The following is a 22508-nucleotide window of genomic DNA, read 5'->3' on the forward strand; positions in this document are numbered from 1 at the left end:
ATTTTATTGTAGACGTGGACTAATTGTGTGCTCGAGTTTGGCCTGGTAGCAGGGTCAGCTTTCATCTTTTAGAGATACCACTTCCATAGTTGTGGATAAGGATGGATCCGGATGTCTGAACATCCGAATTATCCGTATTCATATCCGCTTAAAACATAAATATGGATATCCGTATTCGTATTCAATTTTAATATTGATGTCATATGGATGCATCCGAATCCGATTTTAAGAACTTTTCTCTATCCGGTTCCATATTCGTATTCGAGGAATATCCGATCACATCCGTATTCGTCCGTATCCGCAAAGAAAAAGTGACTAGTGAGACAATGTTAAACTTATCTTTATACCTAATTACTTGATGATGCACACTATTTAAATTACTTAGAAAGCTAGATAACTAATAATATATTTATTAAAATTAGTAATGATATAAAAATTAACTTTAACTATTTAATATATTTATTTCATGATTAAAATTATTTAATACGAGTCAAATTAATTAATTATTTAATGATAAAATCTTTTTATATATTAATTATTAAGTATTTAAATATTTATTTATTTTACATTTATAATTAGTATTATATATTTAATATAAAAGCTATGCATAGATAATTATATTCTTTTTCTATTAGTTATCTTCTAATCTTTTACTCACTACTTGTATAATGATTTTGATTTACTATAAAATTGTTGACAAAATAAACTGATACTCATGATAGCTCTATGTTTCAAATCGAGAAGGTATCCGGATCCTAATTCGGATTCAAACTATCCGTTTTGTATTCGTATCCGATGAGATCCGCATTCGCATTTGTATTCGGATTAAAATGTGGTAAAATGTGACATCTGGATCCGATTTCATCCGTATCCGATCCGAATCCATCCTTAGTTGTGGAGCACACATCCAGGTCGAGGAAATGGAGGTCGGGCAAACCGCCGAGGATTCTCAGGTCCTGCTCATCGATTCCAACCACCTTCAGCGACAGGTGGGAGAGCTTGGGAAGATGCGATGGGTTGATGTAGAATGATGGGAGCCGAGAGAAGCGTACCCAAGTCACAATCAATCGCTGGAGGTGTGCTGGGAGAAGGAAGCCAGCTGCTTCCCATGCCGTTGTATCTGCAGGTGCTATAGAATCGTAGGACATCAGTGACAGCTGCTCCATCTTTTCGAGGTTGCGCAGGGACTCCACTTGTAATCTCACATTGAACGACAACCGACAAGACACACCAGTGCAGAGCACCCTGAGCTCCCTGAGGCTGCCCAGTTCTGTCACAGCCCTGGAAAAAAAGAGAGAAGAAAATGAAAATCCCCTGCCGAGCCCCACCTGTCAGCATCTCCCTCTCCCTCCTCTCTGTTTTCTTCCGCGCGCCGCCCGCACGCATCGCCGTCGCCGGCGTCCATCCTCGCGAGTCGCTGTTAGAAATCTAGGCAATTTTCGGTATATTTTAATTCCAAAATTAAATGTATAAACTAGCAATATTTCTATGACTTTAAGGAGTAAAATAAAACATGTGAACATGTTTATACTTATCACACATATAAGCATAAACAATATAAATAACCAAAGTTTCAGGGAGTACTCTAAAGCGGGGCCGTTGCCGGAGGCATTGGCTGCGCTGTTACCAACTGGAGTAGACATCTACTCGGTTGGCCTCAGTCGAAGTAGTCGAACTAAATCGGTGCAGGAAGAAGTTCGCAGTGCAGTCCCACGAACGGTCACCAAGATGTAGTCGACGTAGTCGTTCGGCCACCAGAATGTAGTCGACGTAGTCGTTCGGCTCGTCCACCAGGAAGTAGTCGTACAATCGGGCAAAGCCTTAGTATTTTTGAGCAGTCACGCTAAAGCGTTACCCAAAAACCTGATTGTCCGCCTATCCCGTGCAGGATCTCAAGGCGAGCAAGGTTTCGGAGGCCTGCTCACGCTAATTCTGTGCGCGCAGAAATTAGCGTTGGGGAACTCAGTTGTTGCAACTGGAGAGGGAGAAGAGAGGAGCCGAGTTGCCTCAGTGCTCTGGTGCAGGATGGATGAGGGGAATGGCACTCCTTATATAGTGACTCAGGTGCTCAGGTTCGTTGAACCTGGACACCATCAGAGTCATTTAGGTGATGCGGTTATGGCCATTAATTACAGATTTAATTGCACGTTTAATCGCACGATTAATTGCTGTCAACGGCAAAATAGCCATCACATCACACCGCGCCGCGCCGCGCCGCGCCGCGCCGCGCCGCGCCGCCCGTCCGGCCGGCCGCGCCGCGCCGCGCCGCGCCGCGCCTCGCCTCGCCTCGCCTCGGCCTCGGCCACGGCCACGGCCCGGCCCAGCCCGGCTCGGCGAGGCGAGCGAGCGCGCGCGCGCGTGTGGTTCACCGTCCTCCTCTTACCGGCTTCACAAGTGGTGTACAAGAAGTCCACCTTTTAAGTCGGTTGAGATCCTCCTCAATTCCCGGTACGGAATTAAACATTGATTCCCTAGCATTAATAGTGGGCTTTAAATTCTTTTAATGCTTTAGAATAAATGGGCCAAGCCCATTACTCCAACAATCCCCACCAAGAAATTTAAGCCACACTAGAAATACCCTCATTCTCTCATTGATATACCAGTATTCGACAGAGACTGTTAAGTTGAACTTCCATCTAGGACAAAGGCTACACTTATTCACAACTGTGCAATGGACTATGCCTTGAATTGCCAGTTTTGTGCAAACAAGTTTGACCAGAGCCCTACACTGGTACTAGGCTGCAAAAGCATCCCCGCGGTTTGGAGCTTATAAGTCATACTCCAGGCCCTTCATGAGTTTCTAGAGAATACCCAATTCTCATAGACCATGACCAGTGGTCAAACTCATATAGGTGTGTTCCTTTCAGATGTTCTGTAGGACAACATCTTTGTTTCAAGAAAACAACTCATTTGTTTAAAAGAAACCACATGGCACACATTAAGGTATAGACCAACCTGCCATACAGATTAGAAGAGAAATGCACCTTATACACGGAATGAGCCCTTTTCACAAAGGTTCTCTTCTCACAGTCAGGCTTTAGTTTGTTTCACCATCCTAATTCACGGGATCTCCGATCACATAGGACAGGTTTCCACTATAGAATGACTCACGTGGGTCTCAAGCCCAATTCCATAGATGCATTGTCTATCACATTTCGTGAAAGACCCTTTGTAAACTGATCTGCCAGATTTTTAGCCGTCTGAACATAGTCCAGGGCTATAACTCCGGAGTTTCTCAATTTTCTGACAGATTTCAACCGCCTTTTCACATGTCTAGATGACTTCATGTTATCCTTTGAACTATTCACCTTGACAATTACCGTTTGATTGTCACAGTTCATTAGGATTGCCGGTAACGGTTTTTCAACTATCGGCAAGTCCATAAGGAGCTCACGAAGCCACTCAGCCTCAACAGTGGCGGTATCTAATGCTGTGAGTTCTGCTTCCATAGTTGACCTCGTTAAGATGGTCTGCTTGCAAGACTTCCAGGAAACAGCTCCACCACCAAGTGTAAACACATATCCACTTGTGGCCTTTATCTCATCAGCATCAGAAATCCAATTTGAATCACTATACCCTTCTAGTACCCTTGGGTACCCGGTGTAGTGAATTCCATAGTTCATTGTCCCCTTCAGATAGCGCATTACTCTTTCAAGACCCTTCCAATGATCATCTCCCGGATTTGAAACAAACCGGCTCAGTTTGCTTACAGCAAACGAGATATCAGGTCTTGTAGCGCTCGCTAAATACATTAATGAACCAATGATCTGAGAATATCTCAGCTGATCTCGCATTATCCTTTTGTTCTTTCTAAGAATTAAACTGGCATCATATGGTGTTGAGACAAGTTTATAGTCACTATAACCAAAGCGACTTAACACCTTCTCCACATAGTGAGACTGTGTAAGAATCACCCCACCATTGATCTCTTTTACCAGCTTTATATTAAGGATAACATCAGCTTCTCCCAGATCCTTCATCTCAAAATTTTGAGATAAAAACTCTTTGACTTCCTTAATCACATTAAGGCTAGTGCCAAAGATCAGTATGTCATCCACATACAAGCACAAAATCACTCCTTCAGCCCCACCATAGCGATAGTACACACATCTGTCAGCTTCGTTCACAACAAAGCCGGCAGAGGTCAAAGTTCTATCAAACTTTTCATGCCACTGCTTAGGCGCTTGCTTGAGACCATATAAAGATTTTAACAACTTACAAACCATTCCTTCTTGACCCTTTGATACAAACCCATCCGGCTGATCCATATAGATCTCCTCTTCTAACTCTCCATTGAGGAAAGCCGTCTTAACGTCCATCTGATGAACGAGAAGACCATAAGAGGCTGCCAAGGAAAGTAACACTCGAATTGTGGTCAATCGGGCAACTGGTGAATAAGTGTCAAAGAAATCTTCTCCTTCTTTTTGTGTATAACCCTTGGCCACAAGCCTAGCCTTGTACTTTTCAATAGTACCATCTGGCCTAAGCTTTTTCTTGAACACCCACTTGCATCCAACCGGTTTACATCCATAAGGACGTTCAACGACCTCCCAGGTTCCATTAGACATAATAGAATCCATCTCACTCCTTACTGCTTCCTTCCAATAGTCAGCATCAGGAGATGAATATGCCTCTTCAATGGTTCTGGGTGTATCATCTATGAGGTATACAATGAAATCATCACCAAAAGACTTTACAGTCCTTTGTCTCTTGCTCTTTCTCGGAGCATCATTGTTATCCTCCTCAGGATTTTCTACAAGTGTATGTTCATTGTGTTCTATCGGCTCAGCAGAGCCATCATCCTTGATGAACTCTTGCCTAGATGAACTTGTTTCATCTCTCATGGGAAAAATGTTTTCAAAAAATGTAGCATCTCTGGACTCCATTATAGTACCAACATGCATGTTAGGTACTCCAGATTTCACTATTAAAAATCTATATCCAACGCTGTGAATAGCATAACCTAGAAAGATACAATCCACAGTTTTAGGTCCAAGCTTACGTTTTTTGGTTATTGGCACACTCACTTTTGCCAAACAACCCCATGTACGTAAGTATGACAGTGTTGGCCTTTTCTTCTCCCATTCCTCGAAAGGAGTTATCTCTTTATTCTTTGTAGGAACACGGTTTAGGACATGACATGCAGTCAATATAGCCTCACCCCACCATTCCTTGGAAAGTCCCGCTGTATCTAACATGGCGTTAACCAAATCCGTTAGAGTGCGGTTCTTTCTTTCGGCAACCCCATTTGACTGAGGTGAATAGGGAGGCGTCCTCTCATGAATAATACCATGTTCCTCGCAGAATAAAGTAAATAAGTTTGAGAAATACTCGCCACCACGATCTGACCTAACTCTTTTGATCTTTCTCTCAAGTTGGTTTTCTACTTCAGCTTTATAGATTTTAAAGTAGTGTAAAGCTTCATCTTTTGACTTCAACAAATAGATGTAACAAAATCTAGTACTATCATCAATCAAAGTCATGAAATATTTTTTACCACCTTTTGTCAACACTCCATTCATTTCGCACAAATCGGAATGAATTAATTCTAAGGGTGCCAAGCTCCTTGCCTCCGCGATCTTATGAGGCTTACGAGTTTGTTTTGATTCAACACATACATGACACTTAGAATTTTTGACAAAAGTGAACTTTGGAATTAAGCTCAAATTAGCTAAGCGCATCATACAACCAAAATTAACGTGACAAAGCCTCGAATGCCAAACATTTGTTTCATCAACGTTAATAACATTGTATGCAATTTTATTACAAACATCTGACAAAGAAAGACGGAACAAACCTCCGCTTTCATAACCTTTTCCAACAAAAGTACCAAACTTAGACAAGATACATTTATTGGACTCAAAGACTAATTTGAAACCATATCTACACAGTAGAGAGCCGCTGACTAAATTCTTCTTGATGGTGGGGACATGCTGCACGTTCTTCAGCTGCACGGTCTTCCCCGAAGTAAACTTCAGATTTACCGTACCAACACCAAGAACACGCGCATGTGATCCGTTCCCCATCAGCAAGGAGGAAGTCCCGCCGGTCTGGTAAGAAGAGAACAAAGAAGCATCAGCACAAACATGAATATTAGCACCAGTATCAACCCACCACTCGGGTGAACCAAAGACTGAAAGAACAGTAGGTAATAAATTACCGTACCCCGAAGTTCCTCCAGGCTCGCTAATAACCATGTTGGCGGAGTTGTTGCCTTTGCGGTTCGGACACTTTGCAGCAAAGTGATCCGTACTAGCGCACACATAGCAAGCTCCCGTCTTCTTCTTCTTCTTAAAAGTGGTTGTCTTCTTAGTCTTTGGTTGGTTCTGCGGTGGCTTTTTCTTGTTCTTGTTGGAGTTGTTCTTCTGAACAAGATTGGCACTTGAAGCACCAACAACTCCTTTCCCACGTATGTCCTTTGCTCTCGCCTTCTCCTCAACATCAAGAGTCCCTATGAGTCCATCTATTGTGAACTCCTGTCTCTTATGTTTTAGAGAAGTAGCAAAGTCCCTCCAAGAAGGTGGCAGCTTAGAGATTATACCTCCAGCCACAAACTTATTGGGTAACACACATGGGGACTCTTTGCTGCAATTTTTGAGATCTTTTGCCAGAGTATGTATTTCATGAGCCTGTTCCACTACAGAACGGTCTTCGACCATCCTGTACTCAAGGAACTGCTCCATGATATACAACTCACTCCCGGCGTCAGATACTCCATATTGAGCCTCAAGAGCATCCCACAAAGCTTTGCCAGTTGGCAGCCGGATATAAGAATCCACCAGGTTATCACCGAGAACACTAATGATCAAGCCTCGAAAGAGGATATCAGCCTCATCGAACGCACTCCCTTCCTCTGGAGAGAATTGTTCAGGCTTACCCTCTTTCACATGGATCACTCTCGATAATGTTAACCACAGTATAAGCCGCTCTTACCAACGTTTGTAATTTGAACCATCAAAAGGTGATGGTTTGATTGATGCAGCAAAGCTAGATACCGAAAGCCTATTAACATAATCAGGTTTTTGGATTGTTAGAAATCTAGGCAACTTTCGGTATATTTTAATTCCAAAATTAAATGTATAAACTAGCAATATTTCTATGACTTTAAGGAGTAAAATAAAACATGTGAACATGTTTATACTTATCGCACATATAAGCATAAACAATATAAATAACCAAAGTTTCAGGGAGTACCCTAAAGCGGGGCCGTTGCCGGAGGCATTGGCTGCGCTGTTACCAACTGGAGTAGACATCTACTCGGTTGGCCTCAGTCGAAGTAGTCGAACTAAATCGGTGCAGGAAGAAGTTCGCAGTGCAGTCCCACGAACGGTCACCAAGATGTAGTCGACGTAGTCGTTCGGCCACCAGAATGTAGTCGACGTAGTCGTTCGGCTCGTCCACCAGGAAGTAGTCGTACAATCGGGCAAAGCCTTAGTATTTTTGAGCAGTCACGCTAAAGCGTTACCCAAAAACCTGATTGTCCGCCTATCCCGTGCAGGATCTCAAGGCGAGCAAGGTTTCGGAGGCCTGCTCACGCTAATTCTGTGCGCGCAGAAATTAGCGTTGGGGAACTCAGTTGTTGCAACTGGAGAGGGAGAAGAGAGGAGCCGAGTTGCCTCAGTGCTCTGGTGCAGGATGGATGAGGGGAATGGCACTCCTTATATAGTGACTCAGGTGCTCAGGTTCGTTGAACCTGGACACCATCAGAGTCATTTAGGTGATGCGGTTATGGCCATTAATTACAGATTTAATTGCACGTTTAATCGCACGATTAATTGCTGTCAACGGCAAAATGCGCCGCGCCGCGCCGCGCCGCGCCGCACCGCACCGCCCGTCCGGCCGGCCGCGCCGCGCCGCGCCGCGCCTCGCCTCGGCCTCGGCCTCGGCCTCGGCCACGGCCACGGCCCGGCCCGGCCCGGCTCGGCGAGGCGAGCGAGCGCGCGCGCGTGTGGTTCACCGTCCTCCTCTTACCGGCTTCACAAGTGGTGTACAAGAAGTCCACCTTTTAAGTCGGTTGAGATCCTCCTCAATTCCCGGTACGGAATTAAACATTGATTCCCTAGCATTAATAGTGGGCTTTAAATTCTTTTAATGCTTTAGAATAAATGGGCCAAGCCCATTACTCCAACAGTCGCGCCACATGCCGGCCATCCTCGTGTTCCGTGCCAACCCCTCCCTCCTCTCCTCGCCTCAAGACCCCGCCCCGGCCCCGTTCCCCCTCAAACCCTAACCCTATCCGTTCCCCTCCTCCATTGACGCCGCAAGCTCGAGCTCCGCCGGCCGCCGCGATTCGTCGCCCTCGGTGAGCCGTAGCTCGATTCTTCGCAGGGAGAGCTTCTCTTCCATCTCCTCCTTTGATTTTGGCCCTCATCCGGCCCTTTCCCCTCTCCTGCAGGGCCGCCGCCGCGCCGGTCCGCCCGCCGCCGCCCCTGCTCGTCGCGCCGCTCCTCCGCCGCCGTTCCCCGCCGTCCAAGTAGCCGGTGAGGCTCGCCGCCTCCTCCTCCACCCCGTGCGCGCGCCCTCGGCCCCTCTCCGGCCCTGCCACGCCGGCGCCGCCTTGCGCTGCCGTCGCCGTCGCCACGCGCGACGCGCCGCGCGACGCCGTGGCCGCGCCCACGCCGCGGTCAAGGCCGGCCTCGCCTTGACCTGGCCTGGGTGGGCCGCTGGCCAGTGGGTCCGTCCTGTCGGCCTCTGGGCTGGCCAGACCCGGGTGCACCTAGCACTTTGCTAGGGTTTTATTAGGTTTAGTTTTTCTACAATTTTGTAAAATGTGTAGAAATTCATGTATAGCTCCAAAAATTGTGAAACTTGTTTTGTTGGATTCCTCTAGCTTAGATCTACTCAAGAAAAATATTGTTTTGCATGTTATTGTATTGTAGATTTATCTATAGTTTTATCTTCCAAAAGTGAGTTTAATGCTTATTTATTTGTGTATTGCTCTAAAATTTTCAAACTAAATTTTGTTAGACTCCTTGTGAGGTGTAGTTTTCAGTGGTGTAACTTTTTCACATGATTCCTTGCTGTTTATCAAAGTTTTAGTTTGTTTTCTTATACTTTGTCCGAAAATGGTTTATTATAGAACTTTTTTCTGGAACGTGAGAAAATAGTAAAACTAGTTTTGTTGGCTTTTTTTTCATGCCTAGTATCTAAGATAATTTTTTTGGATTTGTTTAGTTTAGTTTGCATTCCTTTTCTGATTTACTTTGTTTAGAGTGGCTGAGAACTGTTTTATTTATGTTTATTTATAGGAAAATGCTTTTACTGCACAACCAATTTTCATGAGTTCCTTGTGTTGTTCTCTGCTTTCTCAAATTATTTCATAATTTATTCTTGTTGTTTAGTTCATTTCTTAATTCTTGTATCGCATTCATGCATTTTAGTGACCGAGCCGTCGGAGGTCGAACCCGTGGAGCCCACCGAGTCCGTGGAGCCTGAACCCGGAGTCCCGTTCATTGTCGAGTCCGAAGCTAACCAAGGCAAGCAGCTAAGCATAATTCCTTGCACCTATCTAATTTGACTAGCTTAGTTATGTCACTTGGGTAATGTGGGTTATGTCTAGTATGTATGTATTGCATTGTTGTACCTATCTTGATGCATAGTCCTTCCTTGATTTGTTATCCTTGTTCTTGGCACTAGTTAGTTAGTTAATTACTTAACTTGACTAGATGCTTAGCCCTGCTTAGAATACTTACATTGCTCGCTAGACAGGAATGGTTTGGAGGATCACATTTACTGTTTACCCTTGAGCGCACTGGTTCGGTTTGGTTGTGAAGAGTTGGGTAGTATCGAGATTCGAGCGGAATGATAGGGGCTAGAGAATGAAGTCACATGGGCATAGTCCGCTTGGATCGATTAAGGACCGAGTGGATGCCATCAGACTTGAGCACCTTTCCGTGCTACCACATATCCAATATAATGGAACGGATGAGCCAATTACCTTCTTTGACTTGATCATTGATGTGCAGTCCTAGCTACGTGGCTACGGGCTATGCAGAGAGGCTTAGTGTGTCCCCAGGTGGACCTATGTGTAGGAAAGTTTAGAGATGTCCCTGGTGGAACTAAGTCTCTACTCGTAAGCTAGGTGTGAGGTTCAATGATCGAGCCATGTTGGGAACGGTTGACGCGAGTACCCCCTTATCCAACTTTGGCCGGTTGGGTGAGTCGCATGGTCCTTGCGTCGTGTGGGTAAAGTAGTACACCCTTGCAAGGTTATAACCAATTCGAATTGCCGCGCTCTCGGACATGAGCAAGCTCTTGGTTCGCCGAATTCCTCTTAGAAAGTTTCGGTATTGTTGGTTTTGGAATCATGTCTTGTCAATGATCTTTTGGTTATTGTTATTACTCTCTTAATCAACTAAAAGTGTTTGGGTTGGGCAAGATTAATTAATTCTAATAGGTGATAGTGTAGAGAGCTAGTGCTTATGCAATAATTATTTAACCTTAAAGCTTTTACTCGAGCCAATACATGATCCTTGCTTATTTAATCGCGTAAGTCTTGCGGAGTACCTTTGTACTCAGGGTGCTTTCTAAACCTAGTTGCAGGTGAGCCGGAAGTGGTGTTTGGCCATTTCTACCCCGCTGATCCAAACGCGGGGGAAGAGTAGGTCGTGGTGGCTGTAATGATGTCCTTGAGCAAGGCGTCATTACTTTAGTAAGTCTTTATCGTAATCGAGCTTCGTGAGAGCATGTAAATGCAATAAACTTTATGTTTCTGTTTAATATGACTTTCATGAGCCCAAGGCTTGTAAAGGAAGTTTGAACCCACCTATATCAAACTTGTAATATTAAGTGTGTAAAATTGCTCTTTGTGGACTATTGGCGATGTATTCGATTGTAAACGGTGTGTGCATATGCTGATCCTGGGCGTATGTTGGAGCACATACCGGGACTACCGGATTTGATATTATTTTGGATGAATAATGTGTCGGTTGTTCGTGTCTCTAGATGTGGGATAACACGTGGCACGCTCTCTGGCAAGCACGTGTTAACTCTCATCTGAATGATAATGACCGGCGGTTCGTTTAAAATAATATCAAATTGGGCGGTTTCTCACAACTTCCTTCACAAATCTCGTCATTGTCTCTTCCCCGGATTCCAAAAAGCATGCCTGCAGCTCCTCCAGGGACGTCAGCGTACCAATCCCATCTGGCACTTTACAAACTATGCCTCTAAATCGCAAGCACAGCAACTGTGTTAGAAGGCCTATGCTAAAAGTTACCATATGCCCCGTCTGCATTCCCTCCACGTCTAGTGTCTGCAAAAACTTTAGAGTTCCTACTTCTTCTACAAGCTCATAACCAATGTCATAACCAATTAGCCGGAGGTACCTCAAGTGAAGCAAATTTCGGAGATGCTCTAGATGGGGGTGACGTTTCATGCTCCCAATGGAAATGTGTATCTGTAGCACACGTACAAACTTGAAGCTTGAAAGTGGGACCCAATGCATGTCAATATCACACTCAAATGAAAGGAATACCTTAGTTGTTGCATGTCCATATGGGACTCCATGATTCTATCATTATTTTGGAGGGCCAATCTGCCAGCAGATCTACCTTGCAATGATGATGATTCCCCAAATTCTTTGTTCCTGTCTAATATGGCGACAAAATTCTCTTCGTACGAAATGGAACGGATGAGGTCCAGTACCATATCATCAACCTGACAACCACATACCGTGACACCCCATTCCTTGTTCTCTACCAACGGGATCATGCTTCTGTTTGCAAGCTCGTTGAAGTATCCCTCCCCAATCTCAAATGAGGATATTCCTTGCTTCTCACGAACCAAACCTTCGGCTACCCACATCCATATCAGAGGACCTTTCTCAATGAAAAAATCTTCTGGAAACACACTTAGATTCAATAAGCATGTTTTTAGATGAGGAGGTAGATCATAGTAGCTAAAAGATAGTATCTTCATAGTGTCCTCTATTTGTCGGTTTTCTTTATTATTGCCAAAACCAATAGAGCGGTACACCTCTGACCATTCTTCCTTAGGTTTACCCGCCAAAAGACTAGCCATTGTGATGATAGCTAGCAGTATTCCATCACATTTCCTAAAGATTTTATCAAGTGCCTCATGTTGGAATTGATCTCTACCAGTTGGCCCAACGGCCAACTGATCCCTTGACCTCGCGCCCTGATCGGGGGCCCAGCCCAAGACGAGGCTGGTGGGCCCTCATCACACAGCCCTATAAAGAGGAGGTGAGGACTGACGGCTCAGGATACGAGGTTCGCCAACGCCACTGTTTCCCACCTCAAAACCCTAACCCGATCAGAGAGGGTGGGCTGCAGCGGCGGGAAGCACCACCACGCCATCACCGACGCCCTTGACCCACGACGCTCGTCCACCGGCGACGCTGCTATCGTCCTCGACTACGCCGCTACACCCGGGACGTCTCTGCGTCGCTCGTCACCGCCCTAGTGCGGATCTCCATCACCGAACCGGAGATGGCCGGCTACAGTTCAAGGGATAGCAGCAAGGATCCATCATCTTTATCCCTTTTGTTCTCTTGGTTCATGTACTAGATCTAGGATCTTTTGTTGTAACTCATGTGAAAGGTGAAAGAACACCACTCGATCCGTGCACTGTGTGATCCAAAAGAAGCCAACAAAGGTATCAGAGCCTACACACGTATAGATCGAGGTCGGGAAAGAAAGATTCGAATGTGAATCGAAACAAAAGTCAAGGAAAAGCGAATCGATTTCGAATTGAACAGAAATCGTCCATGCACCACCAATGGCCGCACGTGCGTGGGACAGGGCTGCGCCGCCGCTCACCGGAGCGCAGCACAGGGAGCCGCCGCTCGCCATCGGGACGCCGGGGCGCACGCGCGCGAGCTTGAAAGCTAGGCGCTGTCGACGGCGAGTTCGACGGCGGCGTGCTCACTCACCGGCGAGCGCGCGCGCCGGCGAGCAAGCCACGGCGGCGCCACCTCGTCACCTCCTCTGTGGCCACCATGGCCGCCGCCGCCATCCTGTGGTAGAGAGAGAGAGGGGAGGGAGAGAAAATGACCTAGGGTTTTGGGGGGCGCCGGCGTCGCCGGGTTTTGTTCCAGCAGAACACACGGACAGCCGTCTGATCAAAATCGCCGCCCAGGATCGCGCCCCGTTCTTGGGCCGGCAAGCGGCCCACGCGGGCGTGGGAGGGAGACACCGCGGTGGGCCAATTTGGCGGCCCGGCCATTGGCTGTCGGGCTCCGGGCCCAAGTGGAGGCGACCAAGCTATGGGCCGCCTGCATAGTTATGATTTTTATTGTTTTTCTATTTCTCCGAAGCTTTTTCAATACAGTTTTGAATGGATTCGGTTATAATTTGATCTCTATTCATATTTGCACCAACGTGTATATTGTTTAGAGATAAAATTTCACAGTATTGCTTCTGAAAATAGAAATTTCAATATGTTTCCGCTCCAAAGTTTTAAAATTGTTTCTCTTAATTTTAATTCAAACCAACGGGAGAATTATTTTTAAGAGCATGATTAAAGAGCTTATTTTGAGTAAGTTTTGTACAGTTTTATCTCTATTTAATTTTGAACCAACAAGATAAATTATTTAGAGAGAAAATGAGTACAAAGTACAATTAAAGAGTACAAAGTACTGTATCTGTAAAGAAAAGGTTTTCCGCTGCTACAATGATGTTATCTTTCAATTAAGTCGGAACCAACGAGAAGATTTAATTGGAAGAATAGTTTAAAGGTCTTAAATGAGTTTTTCCCTGTGGTCAAAGACACATTTAAAGATTAAAGTCTCAGAAAAGCTTATGTTGTCTTAAGTTAAAGTTAAGTTTTGGCATTATTTCGCCAATTGAAGTCTCAAGGTTGAGTATTGGTTTGTCCTTACAACAGGTATCATAAAGAAAATTCTCAAAGAAGAGAAATTTAAAGTTAATTATAGTATTATTATTTTCTGACCAACGTTGATGATAACAATATTATAATTTTATGAGTCATAGCTTAAAGTTTAAAGTCTTTTGTAAATGTTGCATCAAAGTGACACTTTTGAGAGAATACATAAAGAACTGCTGTTAAAGTAAAGAAATGTATTTTCTTGTTTCCGCTGCAATAAAGTTAATCATCCTCTAATTAAATTCGAACCATCGGAAGAATTTACTTTTGAGGAACATATATATGGTTTCAAAGTTAATTGTGTTTTTCATACATTAATTCTGTTTCTGCCCAACGGTGATGCGATTTTAATGTAGAGGAAAGATGTTTTATTCTATTTCTGCCCAACGGTGATATAGAATAGAACTTAAAGTTTTGATTATTGTCTTTTCAGACAAAGTTTTGCCCGTAGTCCTTCTTGAAGGGACAAAAGAAAATGAACTAGGTACTTGTGACTCAGAAAGAAAGAAAGAAAGTCATTGCATCAGAAAATATATTCTCTGTAAAAGAATGGCTTAAAAGGAAAAGTACTCATGGATATTGATCCAAGAAAAGAAGATAGAGTAATAAGAGTTCAGTTTGAGAAATGTCTCTTGTGTACTTTCTATCAAAAAGAATTTATTTTGAGTTCAGTCAGAGATGTAATAAGGCATGCACGGCTAATTTGACCAACGTCAGACTAAGCATGTGTGTCATGGAATATTCGGATTAATTTCTGAATTAATGATTGAACACGATCTCATCTTGGCATCTATGTCCAGGAAGAGTATGAAATAATACCCGCATTGCGGTTAAAATTGGCATAGTTTCATCCTACATGGCAGGAGAAAGTTGTGATGACTCATGTGCTTTTGGTACATCCCATACTGGGAGAGAACTTTGGAGTATCTCTTATGCTATTCTAAAATTGATCGGACACTTCTATTGTGTCATAGTGATTAAGCACTTAATGAGTTTAAGAAAAATGGAAAGTTACATACGAACCTCAAGATAAAGATGATACGCGAGCGTGACTCGCTAAATTACTGGTCATAAAGGACTCTGTTGAGTTCTCGGAGTGAAATGTGAAAAAAGTACACCCATACGAATTAAGAAATTACTTTGTCCTATATGATGTAATCATGTGGATGAAGTAATAAAAGTTCCCTCATTCACAAGAGTTATGAATAGATTTCGAAATTGTGGCAGAAAATTTCATGCCACATTTCGAGGGGGAGAAATGTGAAATAGTTAAGAAAGATACTCCCCTGCACTTTAGATAATGGACAATATTATGCATACTATGCATTGAAAGTAAAAGATGATCTATCAAAGATAAATGTGACCGCCAGGGGGAGTACAACGGTCACTATATTGATACCCCTATGTAAAGAAATAGCTAAATTCCAGGACCTTTTTACAGTTCCAAAAGGAAGATAGTGAGTTAGCCAGTATTCATACTGGACAACCCTCAAAGATAGTAAGACGGTGCTTCAGAGCATATATAAAGTCTTTAACAGATGGAACCCAAACAAGAGATTTACTGATATGCCATCTTTACAGAAGATGGAATAATCTGGGGGAGCATGGTATGTAGAGACCTAAGCCTTGAAGAGAAGTAGGAATGCGTGTCCACTTCGATGATTCAGGAGCAATAAGTTTCTCATACTTGTTGATGTTGTATACAACACCTGTTGTTAGTTTTTCAAAAAAAGATGAATAATGTAAAGAAGGGTCTTGTTATGCAAGAGCCTATAGAGTCCATTGCCTTTTGGCAAAGAGCAACAACAGCCCTATATAGAAAATAATGTGCCAAGAAAAGAAATGGAGGTTGATTCCACCTCATTTGAAGAAGTCACAAGAATTCTATGGGCTAAGTCCATGGAAAAGGAAAATGATTCCTAAAAGAGTCATCACAGTAGGTTGTAGTGGACCTACAAAGAGAAATGTGACTCTAGAGGGAATGGTGAAAGATATAACGCAAGGCTTGTGACAAAAGTTTCACACAAAGAGAAGAAATGTTTACATGACACTACTTGACGTTTTGTCATGGAAAGAAAGAATATATGAGATATCACAAGAAGAAACCCATTTAAAGCCTTGAGATGGTGGTATCTAAAGTTCATAGAAATAGCAAGAAAATTTGGGTTTAAAGAGATTGAGGAGGACAATAGTTTTAAGGAAAGTTAAAGAATGGGAAATTTTATTTCCACAACTTAAAGATAACACCCTACCCACTAGTGGTGGTGTTAATATGCTATTTCAGATAAAGAATTCTTGTCCTCAAGTTTTTTATCTCGGTGGTTGGTTTTCGTTCTAAGAATTGAAACTCATCGAGATAAAAAGAAAGGGGTATTATGGTTACAACAAAGGCATACTTAGAAAAGATTTTAAAGAGATGAAGTATGCATATGAGTAAACCTACGCATGTTCCTATTGTCAAGGGTGACAGTTTTGGGAACTTTAGTGTTCCAGGAGCCAGTGTGAGATGGAAATAGTTCCATATGCTTCAGCTGTTGGAGGCTTTATGAGCGCGCAAGTAAAGAATTTACCCTGACATAGTTCGTGTATCTGGGTCATTTTAGCAAAAGTTCAATCTAGATATAGATCACTGGAATGAAATTGAGAATATCGACCTCATGCTAAGAAAGAAATAACTAGTGCTCTCAAAGGGTTGTGAGTACAAAAGTAGAGTTTGTGAAATATGTAGCGAAATCCACAATTGTCGCTAACTTTCACACTTGGAGTTTTTGTGTGGAAAATCTCCAAAATAAAACAATTAACATCAATGTGATGCAAAGACATGGTATAGCATGATACGAGGTCGAGGGACAGGCAAAATGGTTAAAGGAACCTGTACCCGGAGTTTTGATAATGGTTGACAACAGCGATAACCATTTAAGTAGTTTGCTCCTATGACAACGAGTCAAGTGTAGAGCCAAACACATTGACACAAAGTTATACGTTGTAAAGGAGAAAGTCCGGAATTATGTTGAAATGTGTTGAGTAAAAGAATGACAGACATGTGTTTGTGGATCCACTTATTAAAGGCTTGGCGCCCAGTGTGTACAAAGAACACACGGTCGACATGGGTTTATGGTATAGCCTATATTTTTCGGACAATAAAGGGCCCCAAAGTTAAAGTATCTATTTCAGAACAGAGACATGTATTGTAGCTGTTGAATCTATCGGCAACCGACCGTGACAATGAAACTGCTCTATGCATTAATCTGTGATGAAATATGAAAGGAAGTAAAAGATATAAAGGTGAAAGTATAAGAGGAGATCAAGGGGGAGAATGTTGGAATTGATCTCCACCAGTTGGCCCAACGGCCAACTGATCCCTTGACCTCGCGTCCTGATCGGGGGCCCAGCCCAAGACGAGGTTGGTGGGCCCCCGTCGCGCAGCCCTATAAAGAAGAGGTGGGGACTGACGGCTTAGAATACAAGGTTCGCCGCCGCCACTGTTTCCCACCTCAAAACCCTAACCCGATCAGAGAGGGTCGGCTGCAGCGGCGGGAAGCGCCACCACGCCATCACCGACGCCCCTGACCCGCGACGCTTGTCCACCGGCGACGCTGCTATCGTCCTCGACTATGCCGCTACGCCCGGGACGTCTCTGCGTCGCTCGTCGCCGCCCTAGTGCGGATCTCCATCACCGAACCGGAGATGGCCGGCTACAGTTCAAGGGACAGCAGCAAGGGTCCATCATCTTTATCTCTTTTGTTCTCTTTGTTCATGTACTAGGTCTAGGATCTTTTGTTGTAACTCATGTGAAAGGTGAAAGAACACCACTCGATCCGTGCACTGTGTGATCCAAAAGAAGCCAACACCTCATCATTTGGTTGAGTATCAGAAATTTTGCTCTCACCACCAAATATCCTTGCAAAGAATAACTTCCTAGAGTTCTCATTTGACAATGGTTGTAGCTTGTAAACCTCACCAGCTTCTTTGGCAACTTCATGTGTACGAGTAGTTATGATTACTCTACTTACATTGTTGTTCTCCACAAGGGCCAATTTGATTATTTCCCAAGATTGTGTCTTCCATATGTCGTCAATAACAATGAAGTACCTACCACCATGATAGAGCAAACAAAGTCATGAGTCACCAAAACAATCTATAGAATCTATACCTCCATGTATGTATATTTAATAGAACCATTTGTTTGTGAATTTTTATTTTTATCTCTTTCATCATACATAAATAGATGGTGACACATATCTAACGTAGTATTTTATATAAATAATAACATTAATAATATTAATAATGATATAAATTGTAATTTAAAATTTGGAATTGGTGCACTTTAATATTTCATTATAATTATATAATTTAGATTCAGATTTAAGGGTTACTTTAACTTTTAATAATGACATAATTGTATAATTTATATGCAAATTTAGGGGTTATTTGCATTATTTTATAATGACATAGATAGGTAATTTACATGAAGATTAGAGGGCTACTTTAGATTTTTTTTAATAACAGCAGAGTTGGGTAATTTAGATACATGTTTAGGAGTTTTTTTTATCTATTTTCATAATTGCAGAGGTTGGTGATTTATTAGGAAAGATAACAAATCCAATGGCTATTATATTTAGAGTTATTGATGACCGAATGTTCATAATTTTTGTAAGAATTTTTTGGATTTCTCTATTTTTTGTACAAATTCCACACAGGATCCTAGGTGGCTTCACGTGGAGGCTTGAAATAAGTCTCCAATTAGTAATAATAAGATTTAAAGTTATTTAGGTCCCCAAGTAGTGAATCAAAGTTTTAGACAATAAGGATCAAAAGGAATACAAATCCCTATTATGTGTAGCTATGACATATAGTTGGGATGATAAGTATCGTGCAAGGGGGAGCTCATGAGTTCAAAGACTAGATACCATATGCATGCACATTTCACACTTAAAACGTGTGATTTATGAATTTTGTTTGCAAATTTCTATTCTGATGACTATCCGTACCTACTCGTAATAGGAGCCAGCATTTCTGAGTGTTAGGTGACAGCACATATGAGTTGTAGTAGTGGTAAGGACTATTATATGTGTGATTTTTCTAATCAGATAAGGAATCGCCCTAGTGGTGGTAAACGGGCTCGTTGAGAAACAGAAATGATGCAAGGTAAGCACTACTTTAAAACTTAGCTAAATAAACAAGTGCAAGGTATAAGTACTTATTTCATCAATGGTAGAAGCATTATTTGGTTTCTGATGACACGCACATCTTGTTTTCCAAGAATTCTCGGAGTTTGTCGATGAGTTGTCTTTCATCCAATATTTCTACATTGAAATGTATATTAAGATCGATTGATATATCCTTAAAAACCTTCTTTAAATCGGGATTCCGACCAACCGGAACAAAGGCCGTGCAATCAAATTGCCCCTTAAGCTTCTCATACGCTGCTTTGGCAAGCGTTGTCTTGCCTAATCCTCCAAATCCAACAACAGAAACTATCCTTTGTTGTGTGGACATGTCATCTCCTTTTGTCATCATTGTGATTAGTTCTTCCCTTGCCTCATCAATGCCGACAAGGTCAGCCGTCTTAGTGTACAGAGATGTTATGCGAGGATCAACGGAGGTTTTGGCAGGTGTAATAGTATCGACCTTGTACCTATACAAGAAAACAACGCAAATTTCGAAATCAATATGGCAATAAGAGGAAATTGTAGAAGAGAAAAATTAAAAATCAAATACATTAATGTTTGAGAGATGCTGACCTTTCATGTCGCTCGGCCACCTCCTTGACACGCTCCTTGATGTCCATGATATCTTGGCCGATCTCGTGACGAGTCTTAGCCTTGTTGACAATATCCCTCATCTTCTTAAAGAACTTTTTGGAGCTCTTTTTGCTTGGGGGTTCAGGGCCCTGGACACGCACCAAGAAGGTGTCCACGATGTCCTCCATGTCGTAGGATAGCTCCCGAGCATCGCAGGCCCAGATCTTGACCAGCTCGCCGACCTGCTCCGGTGGCAGCTCCCCGACACTGCGGAGGGCAGCTTGAATGCTCCGGAGCTCCCTTGTGAGGAACTCGATGTTCTTCTTGGCTCCCTTCTGCAGGTTGTACTCATCCTGGAGCAGCTGGCCGAGCTTTGGAAGCAGAGTGCCCAGTGCTCCTGTCGCGAATTCCATGGCTCGTTGAGCAGGTTGCCTGATTGTTTGGGATTGTGCGCAGCAAGCAGCAGGTGGTGGAGGACCCTCGTCTTTATCGGTGGAGCGAGGAATCAATTCGTGGAGCCCTCCACTGGCATATGCTGATGATGATGAGAAAGGGACGTATTACCTACCGTGAGTTATAGAAGTCCCCCTATACTGCTGGTCCAAGTCTCGAAATTATTGAGTGGAGTTCGTTGAGTAGCCTAGTCTCTGTAGAGTTTTATGGGCATTTAATTTTACTGATGTGACAGAATATTTATTAGAAAAGAAAAGTGAGAGTTTCATTGAATGTGAAAGGAGTTTCAAACCCATAGCACTCATCTGGCTCGGTTACTAAATTTTTACTCTATGTAACTATGTAATGAAACCATACATTGGACTGGCCTTAGTTTATTGGTGCATGTCTTCCTCGTTTCATCATTTAGCAAAATAAAAAAAAATTGGTCTGAGAGCTTTATTCCACAAAGGGTGTTGTTTTAGCTTGTAATGAGATTCGATCTAATTAAAGCAATATCAAGTATCAAGAAAATATTATACAGAAAATAAAGCCAATCAAATACTTAATAGATGTTACTCTTGTAGTTCCAATGCATATGCATATTAATAATCCACAAAACCAAATAAATAATATGGTTTTCAATCGCAATTGCTATAGGTAATTAGTGGTAACAATAGTCATTTCTTAAGATAAGTAAAAAGTTTTATTTACCTCTTGAACTATAAGCCAAGTTCACATTTCTATCCTGAAATTGAAAACTGGGTATTTTATTTTCTCGAACTCACGATACCAAACATATAATCTATTTGGGTGGTTTTTCTTAGTGGTTTTTCTTTTTTTCTTTTATATTTATTTTGGATGAATTTTTGGAAAATCATAGTAAATTAAAAAATCATAAAATAAAAAACTAAATTTTGTTGGACGTTATATGAGTAGATCTATGCAGCAAATATTTATATGATATAATTCATAGGACGAGTTTTTTCTACACTCGCGTGTAGCTACTCTCGTCATCAGTATACTATCGTCTGTATGTCCGCATACTTATTTATCACTTTGAGTATGTTCATATACTTATTCTAAGATACTTCAAATGTATATACATGAAAAATTTCAAAAGCATCCCTATTTTTTTAATATACTATGATTATACTCTTAATATTAATATATAAAATAAGTATGTCTATATACTTAATGTATGGTCACATATCCAACATATATACATCATAGATATTCTAGTATGAACACATACTTGACATACTGTTGGCGCAGACCTAGGGCCAACACACCAAAGCGCTAGAACGCGCAGCGAGCGACGGCACGACACAGCGCTAAAAAATTGGATATGTCGCTGGGCAGACCGGCGGCGAAACCAACAAACGTCGCCTGGGAAGGACCCGTCGGGGCAGGCGTACGCAGAGCTGTTCTAGGGTCGGCAGGCCACCTAGAACGTCCGCAATCGACGTAGACACGAAGGAGGAACAACAATTAAAAAATTGGGAAAAGTTAGGGCAAAGAGAAAAGATAAAAAGATAAAAGTTGTATTATTTGATCGATTGGCTTCCCTCAATCGGCCGTAATTCTTTATATTTATAGGTAAGGATGGTCTTACCCCATTAGGAGTCGAAACCCTAGTTAATTTCATGTCAAAATACAACTTCTAACTCGGACTGGGCTGTCCGGACCGGTCTGACCACCCCTGTCAACCGGTCTCACCAGTCTGGGTCTGAGTCAGTTCTTCCCGGAGCCATAACTCTCTCATACGAAGTCCAAATTGCATGTTCCATATATGCATTTTGATCGTCTTGACAAGAGCTACGCAATGGTTAAGTCAAATCTGAATTTTGGCAAAGTCAACTTGACCGGTCTGACCGGTCTATGCATACCGGTCAGACCGGTACGCCCAGTGATGCCAATTTTGGTCGTCAACACATACATACTTGTTATTGGATCAGATACGTCCTATATCATGGGATACACATGTGGGAGTAGCAACAAGCGAGTGTAGAAAAGAATTTTTCATAATTCATATATACATCTTCCGTGGAGCAATTGTGGTGAACTTTTATGGTGAGCTAATAATTATATTCTTGATCTGCAGTAAAAATTTCATGGTCATTGGATTATTTAGTCTTGAGAAACCGAAGAGTCTAATTAGCTTAGAATTAAACTCCTAAATCTATAACTCAGCCATACATGATGCAATGAGTATGAAATGTTTAGTACAACTCAATCATTTAATGATTAGACCATTATAAAAATTTGATCATAATTGGACCATGAAAAATATAGATATCAATTAAATAGAAAAAATATATATTTAAAAGTAAAAATATTATTTTTACTAAATTATATTATATCATATGTTTACTGCATAGATCTACTCATATGGAGTCGAAAAAAAATTAATTTTCTATTTTATAACTTTTCTATGATTTAATATGATTTTTCAAAGACTCAAATAAAATAAATATAAAAAAAGGA

The 22508-nt window shown here is 42.3% G+C and overlaps 2 protein-coding genes across 2 annotated transcripts; both read right to left on the minus strand.

Annotated features, from left to right (window-relative positions):
- Window positions 1-755: 755 nt before the first annotated feature.
- LOC120645999 (probable disease resistance protein At1g59620) lies at window positions 756-12021 on the minus strand. Its single transcript, XM_039922698.1, has 3 exons — window positions 11674-12021; window positions 11057-11398; window positions 756-1268 (listed from the first exon to the last, which is right to left on the minus strand). The coding sequence occupies exons 1-3, from the start codon at window positions 12019-12021 to the stop codon at window positions 756-758; spliced, it is 1203 nt and encodes a 400-aa protein (XP_039778632.1).
- A 4826-nt stretch (window positions 12022-16847) lies between these two features.
- LOC120645298 (disease resistance protein RGA5-like) lies at window positions 16848-20060 on the minus strand. The gene is made up of 3 exons (XM_039922099.1): window positions 19590-20060; window positions 19094-19483; window positions 16848-17937 (listed from the first exon to the last, which is right to left on the minus strand). Exons 1-3 carry the CDS (start codon window positions 20000-20002, stop codon window positions 17613-17615), a joined length of 1128 nt encoding a protein of 375 aa, XP_039778033.1. The 5' UTR covers window positions 20003-20060; the 3' UTR covers window positions 16848-17612.
- Window positions 20061-22508: the final 2448 nt, after the last annotated feature.

The sequence above is a fragment of the Panicum virgatum genome, chromosome 8K (assembly GCF_016808335.1).
Source record: "Panicum virgatum strain AP13 chromosome 8K, P.virgatum_v5, whole genome shotgun sequence".
Taxonomy (NCBI): Eukaryota; Viridiplantae; Streptophyta; class Magnoliopsida; order Poales; family Poaceae; genus Panicum; species Panicum virgatum.